Source organism: Lacerta agilis, chromosome 8 (genome assembly GCF_009819535.1).
Source record: "Lacerta agilis isolate rLacAgi1 chromosome 8, rLacAgi1.pri, whole genome shotgun sequence".
NCBI lineage: Eukaryota > Metazoa > Chordata > Lepidosauria > Squamata > Lacertidae > Lacerta > Lacerta agilis.
Genome location: NC_046319.1, coordinates 78,681,680 through 78,694,169, shown reverse-complemented (window position 1 = coordinate 78,694,169; position 12,490 = coordinate 78,681,680). Strand labels below are relative to the sequence as shown.

Here is a 12,490-nt window from a genome sequence, read left to right as displayed (position 1 = left end):
TTGAGCAGAACAGCAAGTCAGAGACTGCAGTGATGGCAGCTAATAAAGCAAGCCGGGTTCTGAGGAGAAACTCAGAAACTTCAGAGCTCTCCATGGTCCAGCAACAGCTGACCTACACTTATCAAACCTTTATTAGGCATTTACATGTAAAATCGCAAGAGCAAGATTCACGTACAGGAATTTTAAAATATATAAACACAAAGAAACATTTAAACTCATAGGCTGATTGTATGTGTGTGTCAGTAAAATCTAGAATTTCCTCCTGTTAAAGTACTCCTTGAAGCACTGCTGCCAAAAACTCGGCTACCCCCGCAGTCACCCCTTGGTCAATGTCAGAGAGACAGAAACCAACACTTCCACCATGCTGTGGTTTCAAACCACCCAAAAGAGGGGACAACACGCGTTCACGCAGCGTACTGTGTAGTGGACAATAAAAGAGAATATGCTCTACAGTGTCCGGGACATTCAGGGAACATCTGCAGTATCTCTTGGTTCTGGGAATATTCTGATATCTACCCCTGACAAATGCCGAGGGAAAGATATTCAGTTGGGCCAACATAAAGGCCCTACGTTGGGCAGGTATTATTAGTTTAGTGACATAGTTGACCCTGCTATCTAGGATATTTAAATCATAGAATATGGGAGAGCAAATTTTATTTTTTTACAATATTTTGTCTCTCAACATCCTTTAGTCTAATTAGGACATTGTGAAAGATATGTTGTTCGCTTGAATTGTACAAGGGCTCCAGCTCGATGCCTATCGATCTGATTTTGTTTTCTAGGAGTTGGTACTTACCTGGCAGGGGAGACACCATGAACAGCTGACCTACCTTCATAAGTCATCTGGGGCAAGATACAGCTTAGCGCAGGCATCCCCAAACTCGGCCCTCCAGATGTTTTGGGACTACAGTTCCCATCATCCCTGACCACTGGGCCTGTTAGCTAGGGACAATGGGAGTTGTAGTCCCAAATTAGCTCATGGCTGTACAGCAGCAGAAAGATCACTGGAAGCTGCCTTACACTGAGTCAGACTATTGGTCCATCTAGCTCAGTACTGTCTACACTGACTGGCAGAAGCTTTCCGGGGTTTCAGACAGGGAGTCTCTCCCAGCCCTAGTTGGAGATGCCAGGTATTGAAGCTGGGGCCTTCTGCATGCCAAGCAAGTGCTCTGCCACTGAACTACAGCCCTTCCTCTACAGGAGGACCAGGGGAGGAGTGCAATGGCCGGCATCTCCTCTTGGGACACCCACGCTCACACTAAGCTATGGTTTGGCATAGCATGATGTGAGGAGACGCAAAATTGAAGCAAAAATTGGTTTCCACATGTTGCAATCTCTAACTAAAACTACCCACTGTTGAAGAGTGCTTATCAGATACACTTTGATATTGCTTGCAAAGCTCATGAGAGACGGTACGGAAGGGTGTTGGATCTTCTGCCTGAGGCAAATGCTTCACCTCACCTCATGGGTGGGCTGCCCCTGAGAATGGGACTCTCAGTTGTATGTGTGAAGCAAACTTTCAATTTCAATTCAGGAAAAAGAAGTGCCTGCCACCAGTGCCATTTTTCTAGAAAAAGAGGTGCCAGAACTCACCATGAACACCTGTCTGGTTCTCTTATAATGGCAAAGGTGCCCACCTGAGAGGTGCCAAAACTGAGCTCTGGCTTTTAAAAAGCCCTCCCTGTCACCTATCAGAAATTTGGGCATCACCAGCCAAGGCAATCAGATACATTTATAGCTCCCTTCACTCTGAGGGAAATTTCTTTTCCTCTTGTTTCCTTGTTAACGCTTGCAAAATAAATTATTTCTTACAATGCAGTCAAGCTCATGAATCAATGATTTGGTTTGTGCAGCAGGTGCAGGCTGCCCTCTAGTGGATTACCACAGTATCACAGATCTTTAAAAACTGTATTAAGTATCCTTAATACTTTATCCATAATGTCCTGGGCTTTCTTATCTGATTTCTGTTAGTAGAGTTGTAAGTGTAGGTTGCCTGAGGCAATACCTGTTCAGAGCCATGGACTTGTTAATAGGTTGGAGGTGTTAATAGGCAAATGCTTCTTGATACAGCACGTTTTGGGAACCAGTTAAGGATGGGCAACATTTAGCAGGCGTGGACCTTGAGGTCTCAAGTTTCAGCAGTGACCTGTGCAAGGTCAACATTCAATGTCCCTCTTGCTTCTTGCACACCATTCTAAATCATAGTTGCAGCACCCTCAAGGCTCCATGCCCAGTGCAAGTGTAGTAATGTTGTTGTTCAGTCATTCAGTCGTGTCCAACTCTTCGTGACCCCATGGACCAAAGCACGCCAGGCACGCCTATCTTTCACTGCCTCCCGCAGTTTGGCCAAACTCATGCAAGTCGCTTTGAGAACACTGTCCAACCATCTCATCCTCTGCCGTCCCCTTCTCCTTGTGCCCTCCATCTTTCCCAACACCAGGGTCTTTTACAGGGAATCTTCTCTTCTCAGGGCTGATTTCCTTCAGAATGGATAGGTTTGATCTTCTTCCAGTCCATGGGACTCTCAAGGGTCTCCTCCAGCACCATAGTTCAAAAGCATCAATTCTTCGGTGATCAGCCTTCTTTATGGTCAAGCTCTCACTTCCATACATCTCTACTGGGAAATCCACAGCTTTAACTATCTGGCCCTTTGTCGGCAAGGTGATTCTCTGCTTTTTAAGATGCTGTCTAGGTTTGTCATTGCTTTTCTCCCAAGAAGCAGGCATCCTTTAATTTCATGACTGCTGTCACCATCTGCAGTGATCATGGAGCCCAAGAAAGTAAAATCTCTCACTGCCTCCATTTCTTCCCCTTCTATTTGCCAGGAGGTGATGGGACCAGTGGCCATGATCTTAGTTTTTTGATGTTGAGCTTCAGACCATATTTTGCGCTCTTCTCTTTCACCCTCATTAAAAGGTTCTTTAATTCCTCCTCACTTTCTGCCATCAAGGTTGTGCCATCAGCATATCTGAGGTTGTTGATATTTCTTCCGGCAATCTTCATTCCGGCTTGGGATTCATCCAGTCCAGCCTTTCGCATGATGAATTCTGCACATAAGTTAAATAAGCAGAGAGACAATATACAGCCTTGTCGTACTCCTTTCCCATTTTTGAAACAATCAGTTGTTCCATATCCAGTTCTAACTATAGCTTCTTGTCCCACATAGAGATTTCTCAGGAGACAGATGAGGTGAACAGGCACTCCCATTTCTTTAAGAACTTGCCATAGTTTGCTGTGGTCGACACAGTCAAATGCTTTTGCGTAGTCAATGAAGAAGTAGATGTTTTTCTGGAACTCTCTAGCTTTCTCCATAATCCAGCGCATGTTTGCAATTTGGTCTCTGGTTCGTCTGCCCCTTCGAAATCCAGCTTGCACTTCTGGGAGTTCTCGGTCCATATACTGCAGCTTACCCCTCACAAAGCTAGATTCCTAGCACCCTTTAAAAGCTATAGTTCCCAGAATTATTTTAGGGAAGTTGTATGATTTAAATGTATGGCATGCAGGCAGCCTCTGTCCTGAGCAGCTTTCAGAGGAGGTCAGCAAAGATAAATTTAGAGCCCCTTGTGAGAGACAGAGCTGCTCTCAGGACTTCTGCATGATTCCTTCTCTCCATTTTAATACCAGATTACAAGGAGGGAGAAAATGTGAACTGAGCCTGATATTCTCCCCTCTTTATCCCCTTCCACATTGCAAGTTAGCCCTCTTGCAGTTTCCTGATCCCCAAGAATTTGCCTATAAAATGAAACTTGCATGCTTTTAAATTCATGGATTGCTCAGTTCTTGTGGGAGTGCACAAGAGGGGGTTCCTTGCTCCTGTCCTGGTTGGGCTGTCTCTGTGTGTGTCAATACATGCACATAGGTCAGACCTGTGCAATGAGAAGATGATGACTTTCCACCTTTATGTTCTGCACTCACTGGAGGACAAAAGATACTCCTTACCAACCAAACAAATTGCACAGCAACCAAATGTTTAATGAACCATGTAACGTCTTGGAATGACCACCAAAAACTAACAACATTAAGTGGACAGATAAGAAAATTGGTAAAAAGGAGTATCTGCCTCCTTTTTAAAGAAATGACTGGGGAAAGCTGCAATGGCTTTCCATTCATTCACAAACTGCCTCTACACAGGCAGATGTTAAGCTGAAAACAGGTCTGGAGTTTCATGTACAGGATCAGGCACTTGTCATGTGTAAGGTGGATCAATCAGGGGTTTCTTTTTTGTTAAGTTGGCCTGCCCGTTTAATTCTGCAGTTGCTTTCTAGCGTCAGGATGATACACAGCAGCTGAGAAAGCATCAGGGCGATGGAATATATTACATATTGACCTGAGATGACTAAAGGGGTTTGAGGAATAGCAAAAAGGTGCTGCCTAGGGTGATATAGTTGAAACTGGGTAGTCTCTGGATATCTCCCACCAACTGGTCTTAGTGGTTTTACTGACACAGATTTCTGGAATGGTTTCCAGTCGCTCTTTCCTATGTATCTTGCAAATGGGCCAACTGAACAACTTGCTCACAGACCATCTTGTGGCCTTCCATATCTCTTCCTGGGATCATCTACAAACAAGCTATGTGCCTGGCCCCAGCTTGCTGTGGTGTTTTGTGGGTTTTTTAAAAAAGCTTTGTGATTCAGAGGTCATTCAGTTATGTCCAAGGTGGCTGTTGTTTCCTCTGTGTCAGGACACTACAAGCAAAGAGGAGCCCGTTGCAAGCCCATCAGAGGAAGGAGAATCACAGAGGGATGGTGCACCCAGACACAGTGCATGGCTAATGGCAGAAAGGGCCTGGAAGATGTAGCTGACATTAGCGCGTTTTTGACTGGGGAGGAGGACCTTTCGCGGATTGTGGTGAACTGTTCTGGCTGATTTCAGAGGCCAAATGATGCAGGGATCCTTGACTGGCAGAAGATGAGAAGGTGAGGCTGGATTCTGGCAGCAAAGAGAGAGAAAGAGAGAGATTTTCAAATGGTTCCAGAAATACCTGAAGATGTAACTCACAAGAAGCTGAGGGGCTCAATGTGTTGACTGTTAAACTGGTTCCATGGAGCACGCTTAGTCCCAGTTTTGGGACTAGCAAAGCAAAAAAGGAGGGAGGCAGGCCTGGTATGGCATCTGTGAAAGTGTGCCTGCCTGCCTTAGTATCGATGAGCTAAATCATTAGGTGACCATAAGCCAAGGGTCACCAATGGCATCCATGAGGGTCTCCTCAAAAATCCACAACTGACAGGAGATTGTTCACTCTTTCTACTTTCTTCCTGTTTGCACTGGCCCAGTCTCTCCTACACTGAATATGCCCTTTTAAACCATTCCAACAGTTTAGGGCAGAGGTTGTCAATCTTTTTGAGTCCACGGCTCCCTTGATCAACTACATTCTTTTTGCAGCACCCCTGTGGGGAAACACGCTCTGAGCCTCAATAGCCCAGCTATGTCACTCCTTGCCTGCAAAGCCGGCAGCCCCTCACCCCTTTTCAAACACCCTTTCTTGTGATGTGTTCCCTCAGCCTCCTCTCCTCTCCCCTCGTGGTGAGTTAGGATTAGCCATATCCCTGCCTCCTCAAGATACAAATGGCATATTCCCATGTTGATGGGACTGGCAGAACTAAGTCCATAACGCAAACCAAAAAGTATTGGCCTTCCTGCTAAGAGATCACATTTTCCCTACCAGATGCTTCCATATCAGAAGTCTCAAGGAGGTTTTGTCCTCCTTAGTGCCCCTGCTTGTTGCCAACTCACCCATTCGCAGAGCAAAAGCTTCCTCCAATCTCCGGAATGTTTTGTTGAATAAGGCCTTGGCCAAGGGGCCCGTGATGTAACTCACAATGTATAGAAAAAGCATGCCAAGGGTGATGGCTACTGTAATCTTTGAGCGGGGGGGGGGGGGGGAGAGGGAGAGGTTGTTAATTCCTAATTGTTAGCAATACCTGTATGTGAACAGAAATCTGAAAAAATTGCTACGAGAGGGAGCAAGAAAGGAATGTGGGACTGCACACGAATGTTCATTCCCTTCTGCGGATGAAGGTTATTCATGCTAGCAATAGATCAAACCAATGGGATCGGCAACAAGGGTGTATCCTCCTTCCTAGAACAATTGTTTCACTCCCTGCCATTCTGCTTCCCTTTTCCAAAACGGCACAAAGCGTAGTAAGAACTATGGAATTTGTTCCCACGGCAGAATTCACTTGCACAAGACATACTGATGGCTTCCAACTTTAAAATAGGGTATTGAAATTTATGCAGGATAAGGCTGTCAGTGGGTGCTGGCTACAGCGGCTATGTTCTGCCTCCACTGTTGGAGGCAACCAGCCTCCGAATACCATTTGCTTTGAATCACAAGTGTGGAGGCAGCTCTTATGCTTGCTTGTGGGATTCCCAGGGATATCTGGTTGGCCATGGTGAGAAGAACAATTCTATACTTCCTTTTGCCAAATAGATGCCTGTGGGAAGCCTCCAGGTAGGACAACAGCATTTGCCTCATTTGTGATTCCCAGCAACTGGTTTTCAGAGGCATACTGCCTTCATTAGTGGAGGTAGGACATAGCATTGCTTTAAATCTCAATTCAGTCTTCTACAGTGCTATGGTACAAGCACAGCTTTTGCCGAAGTTACACTGGTTCCCGTCTTTATAGCCTGAAGAACTTTGAACTTGGGTATCCAAAGGACCACTTTATTCCACATGAAGCTGGCCATCACCAGAGCCCCCCTGAAGTATAGAGGGTCTGTCATGACTAGATGGCCGGGGGGGGGGCTTTTTCAAGTGTGGCACTTCATATATGCCCTCTACAGGGAGACTTGCATGGTGTTGACCCTGATGTCCTTTTGGTTGTCAAACAAAGACCTTTTCATTCCATACAGAAAGAATGAGGATGCTCAAGGCTGTTACCTTCAAGAGAAAGATGGACCGGGTGGGGCTGAGGCGCAAGCCATGGACATGGACAATGAACTCCAAGGCATAGTCGCAGTAGGTGGTTTCATCTACACCCCTATGGAAGCAAAAGAGGCAAGATGTCAGTGACTACTGGTCTGAGCAGGCCTCCTTGGCTTTGGTCAATTGCTGTTTACAGCTTTCCCAGTGCTTAGATCTTTACGTAGGCTCTTCCTGGTTTCTCACATCATTCATCCCCTGCTCCAGTCCCTTCCAAACCATGTTTCTTCTCCATGCTTGCAGAGCGGTACTTTCTCCCATCCCCATGACTAAGTAAGGCCATTAATTTCAATGAGTCTAGCCTGCGTAAAACTCAAGTTGAAGACCACCTTTTGATTGTGAATTGTTTTAACTTGTGCTCGGGAGTTATTATGGCTGAAAGGCAGACTATCAGTATAATTCAGTTCAATTGTAAATCAATTTAATTCTTTTAAAAATGAACCAAACATATTTTAAAAACTCACACCTACCTGTTTGATACTTCTATCACAAAGAAATAATCAGGAGCACTCAGACCCTGAGGGACAATATCATAGCATGGAGAATTCGTCTGGCAAACCCACCTGTGGGAGGAAAGGCATTTTGCCTTATGGTGTCTTACATGGTGGGCTGTTTCAATTCATGTCCCTGGGTAGGAGCCAATAAAGTGGTTTAGTCATGCTGGACACATGACCCAGAAAGCTGTGGACAAACGCCGGCTCCCTCAGCTTGAAAGCAGAGGTGAGCACCACAACCCCATAGTCGCCTTTGACTGGACTTACCTCTCCAGGGGTCCTTTACCTTTACTTTTTTACAGATGGCAGATGACCCAAAGGAGAGAGAAATAGAAGGGAAATAAAGCATATGTCCTCAAAAAGGATACTGGTAGAGCTGTAACAGGTTTAGAGAAGGATAACCAAAATGATCTAGGGGCTTGAACAATTTCCCTGTGAGGAAAGTTTACAACTTTTAAGCCTTTTTAAACTGGGGAAAAGGCAAGCAAGAGGCAGGGACATGATATTGGGCATGGCTTGGAGAAAGTGGACAGAGAGGAGTTTTTCTCCCTCTCTCATAACACTAGAACTTGTGGACATCCAAGGAAGCTGAATGTTAGAAGATTCAGGACAGGCAAAAGAAAGGCCTTCTTCACAAAGCACAGGGTTAAACTTGTTCCCACCTGATGTAGTGATGTCCACTGACTTAGAACACTATGTTATATCTCCACCGTTGGAAACAAATGTCTCTCTGAATGCCAGTTGCTGGAAAGCACAAGTGGAGAAATTGCCACAACCCTAACCCTGCTTGAAGGCTTCCAAGAGCACATGGTTGGCTCCTATGACAATCTGAAGCTGGACTAGACAGGTCTTTGACCTGATTCAGCATGGCTCTTCTTACGTTTTATTGCCAACCAAATTGCATATTTCATTTGGGAAGAAGAATTTGGGAGATGTTAGATCAGAAACTGACACACCCACCAAAAGACACAGCAAAAGTTTCCTTACAAAATCCCAGACTGGGCTTGAGAGAGGACACGGAAACCTTTGGAATCAACTTTTCCTTCTTGCATGTCAGCCCTAAGCCAGATCAGACTTGATGTTTCACTGGAAAGAGAATATGAAATCAAGCATGAATGAAGACAGTTAAGCTTTGCAAGTAAGCCTAAAGTGGTTACCAGGCCACTCACATCCTTAACAGCCCGTTGTTACCCACCCACCCTTGCCAGCCTTTACATTCCTATGTTTATCAGCTATGGCTCATTATCAGCTTCAAAATAGAACGGGGGGGGGGGGGGAGGGAGGAGGGAATCAAATCTCTTACAACAAACCAGTGCTTTTTTCCCTGGAGGGATGCAGGGGTACGCATACCCCTAAACGTTTTTTGTGAATCTTTGTACTTTTGTCCATTTGCTGTATTTATTTTTCCGATTTGAACAATAAAATTGTGATTTTTCTTAAGTCAAAATGAGAGTACCCCTAAACATTTTTAAAGGAAAAAAAAAGCACTGCAACTCACAGCTATTTCTCTGCTCTATCCCCTGACTGGAGGCAATTCTCATCACAGACCAGGCAGGTGGCTGTTTGTAAAGCACAACCCAAGGGGCCACAGATCAGTAGGCAGAGCACATGTCTCATATTCCAAAGGGTCCAGGTCTGAGCACTGACATCTCCAGTTAAATGATTACAAGAAAAAGGACCAGGAAAGACTCCCCCTTCCTTAGACACTGTGGAGACACTGCCAGTCAGAGTGCAGTGGCAGTTGTGGGCTAGAGCATGGGGAACCTGTGGCCCCCCAGATGTCATCAGAATTCAGCAAGTCCCCAGTCCCTGGACTGAATAATCCAATGGTCTGTTGCAGTATGAGGCAGTTTCCCCTGTCCACAAGTCTGAGAAGGCAGCCACTGGCTGCTTCTGCACTAGGGCCATTTAGCACTGCTGTGGTATTGCTTCTCCTTAATCATCTGGAAGGAGTGAACCAGCTGGAGGAGCAGCCTCCTCTGTGCATAAGCAGTTGGGGGAACACTGTGATTATTTAATTGTGCGCTCTCGCTTTCATATGGCAAACCAGCACTTTTCTTACGTGGACCCATGCCCTGGTGCACAGACTTGGAAAGACTGGTCCCAAATGGGGGTCTTTTAAACTGATTAAAAATGTTGCGTTTGAATAAGACATAGATACTAAACAGCTACGGTCACAATGCTAGGCACTGTGGGAGTCTGCAAAATATGGTCACCTGCCATTCACTGTGTTGTAGTTAAAGGTCTCTTCCTCACTGAAGTATCTGATGTTTGCTATCGAAAATGGTCCCCCACCAATTACTCTGAAGATGTAGCTGCCAGCAGAATAAGCAAGATGGAGGTGAGTTTGCACAAGCTTTAACAGTTAAAAAAAACCACACCCATTCACAAACAGCTGGGACAAAACTGCCACATAGCAACTGGGGACTCTTGAGGAATTTGTTCTTGATACAAACTGACCCAATCATAATGCAGTTCTCAGTTCATAATGCAGTTCTCAGTTCAAAAAGAAAATGCATCAAATTGCATATTTTTAGAGAAAATGTATTAAAAACATGTATCTAGATGCATATTTGCAAATAAATGTAGACGTGGGGTGGAATGGGCTTTTGAACACATACAAAAATGGGAGGGGCCGGAAACAGTCTTCTCTGTCCAACCCTAGCGGCAACAGGGCTTCCTCTGATTGGCCTTCAGCTTTACCTGGAGGTCCCCAGCACAAACGTCTTGGGTCATACCAGCCCCAATGCCTGGGCACCCTGGCATTGACCTAGGTGCCTCCATCTTACCCTCCCCCCGGCCTTTGAACAATATGCTCAGTGGAGGTCCAATGATTTCAGTTCAGCAAAACAACAAAATGCCATCAAAAGCACAGCACAGCCCTTACCTTCCATTGAAACGTCCTGATTCTCCTGTCACCATATCTTGGATCAAAAAAGAAGGGTAAAACACTGCAAATGAATCAAGCAGGTGTGGTATCACCATCTGTCTTCTGCCTGGCACCCATCATTCCTTAATTAACTTCATCTATAAGTCTCACAGATCTGACCCACCCAGACACCTCACTTCACTCCAGCCTTACCATCATTGAAGGAGAAGCAAGGCATCTCGGGGTCTTTGTTGATACAATCAAAGTAGCGCTTGTTCTTGAAGGTAGTCTCATTCATGGTGGTAGTAATGTCAAACGCTAGCCTCTTGCCTGGGGGACATCCAATGTAGACAATCGCCATGCTACTGCCCTGTGGGGGCAAGTAAATTGGAAAAGAGAAGTGGCCTTTCTTCCTTTCTTTTTTAGAACACTGGATTGCAAACTTCCTCTTTTAAAAGCAACCCTTTTCTCCTCTGTGTCTGCTGTGGAATCCCTGCATGTTTCAGAGGATAATTTGGACAGGCATCTGCTCAGAGAACCCCTCAGTCAATGCCTATGGTACCTTCACCTTGACCTTCATGAAGGGTTCCCTAGAATACACCCGATAGGACTCACCACGTTTTTGTAGTAGTTCTGCTCCTCTGCTCTGGAACAGAAGTCTGGCCTACAGGATTTTTTTTCCCCCTGGCAAGGCAAGGCAAGGACCAGAGCCGTCTCATCCATAGAGGGCGCCAGGCACCCCAGGGGCGCCCCCGCGAGCCCGCCAGCATACCTGGCTCCCCCTCCCCAACCCGCGCTCGCCCCCACAGGCAGGCGGGCACTAGCGCGCCGGCGGGCGGGCGGGTTGTAAGCCGCCCGCCCTCTCCTCCTGGAGCCCCAGCTGGAGCGGCGCGGGGCTTTGCGCGACCTTCCAGCACTCCAGCTGGGGCTCTGGGAGGCGAGGGCGGCCAGCTTGCAGCGCGCGAGCGCCCGCCTGCCCCTCATCCTCCGCTCGCAGGTGCGCGAGCGCCCGCTCCAACGCCACGCCCCTCATCCCCCGCTCGCCCACCCCCCCTCCCGAGGGGCAGCCAGCGCGGGAGGGAGGCGGGCGGAGAGGCGGCAGGCTGGGGGCGCCGAGGGATCGCTGCGCCAGGACGGCCGATCCGGGCCTGGCATGGACTGCACCTCCTGGCAGGTGTCACACGGGAGGCAACAGGCAGACATTGTTGCACCCCTGTGGTGGCCGCTCCTCACGGAGGTTGCCTGCTGGCTTGGTGGTGTCTCAGCAGCACCAGAGCCACAGCTACAGCAGGTCAAGGAGTAGGGTGGTGGAGACCAGGCTGAGGTGCCAAGTGCAGCCTTTTACTGGCCACCTGTCCTTGGCTGCACAGCACGAGGGTGGGTGCCAGCGCGTCCCAGGTGAGCGAGCAGCTCTCCTTCTATGCTCCTGCTGCAGGGCACATGCCTCAGCCAAGGGAGGCCCTGGGGAAGGTGTGGTGCAGGCCAGAAAAGTCCAGACTCCAGTTCTGCCCAGGGTGAGCACCCCTTAGCCGGCCGTGAGAAAGAGGCACCACCACTTGGGTGCGGCTCGCCTCCCCGTGACTCCAGAAGAAGGCAGCCATGTGGCCTTGCCATGGGGGCGCCAGGTTGCACCCCCTCAGAATTCTACACCCGAGACCACGACCCCCCTTGCCCCTCTCTCACTATGCCACAGTATGGAGAAGAAAAACATGGCTTGCTTAATTTGCCACTCAACACAGGCACAGCCAGTCAAGGTGGCTGCCACACCTCTAAACAATTCCCACAGCTGTAGGCTGCAGAGGAAGACTATTCATGGCAAACAAGCTGCCTTTCCATTACTGAGCTTCTCCCAGACAAGCTTTCAAGAATTTTCAACATTGGTACAGGAAGCTGGTGTCAGGTACCATGGTGGGGAGGGATTCAGACTGGAAATCCTGAGTATCAGGTGCTAATTGCCTCCTCTGGGGGCTGCTACCAGGAGGAGAGAATTGAGAGAAATTATCTTCCCTTCAAGCAATCCAAGCCACCCTTACCCTTATCCGTGGTCCATTGGATGTGTACTCATAGCAGTTCAATCCTGAGTGCGCAGCCTGGGGAAAGTAAATACAAGCCAAGCAAATGTCAGGGGAAAGGCAAATTCTAGCCACTTGTACCAGCGGAGTACAACACAACAGATCAGAAGCAGTGTGGCAGGAGACTGATTTT

General features: G+C 47.4%; 1 protein-coding gene across 1 annotated transcript in view; it reads right to left on the bottom strand.

Moving 5' to 3' along the window:
• Nucleotides 1-4,608: 4,608 nt before the first annotated feature.
• The window catches only part of LOC117052067 (cation channel sperm-associated protein subunit gamma-like), a 51,048-nt gene continuing 43,166 nt past the window's right edge, over nucleotides 4,609-12,490 (bottom strand). The window contains exons 21-29 of the mRNA XM_033158793.1: nucleotides 12,319-12,375; nucleotides 10,499-10,655; nucleotides 10,304-10,367; nucleotides 9,633-9,731; nucleotides 8,404-8,502; nucleotides 7,393-7,485; nucleotides 6,881-6,980; nucleotides 5,734-5,860; nucleotides 4,609-4,929 (exon numbers count right to left, since the gene is read on the bottom strand). Coding sequence (XP_033014684.1) covers nucleotides 4,805-4,929; nucleotides 5,734-5,860; nucleotides 6,881-6,980; nucleotides 7,393-7,485; nucleotides 8,404-8,502; nucleotides 9,633-9,731; nucleotides 10,304-10,367; nucleotides 10,499-10,655; nucleotides 12,319-12,375 — 921 coding nt within the window. The 3' untranslated portion in view covers nucleotides 4,609-4,804. The remainder of the gene's footprint in view (nucleotides 4,930-5,733; nucleotides 5,861-6,880; nucleotides 6,981-7,392; nucleotides 7,486-8,403; nucleotides 8,503-9,632; nucleotides 9,732-10,303; nucleotides 10,368-10,498; nucleotides 10,656-12,318; nucleotides 12,376-12,490) is intronic.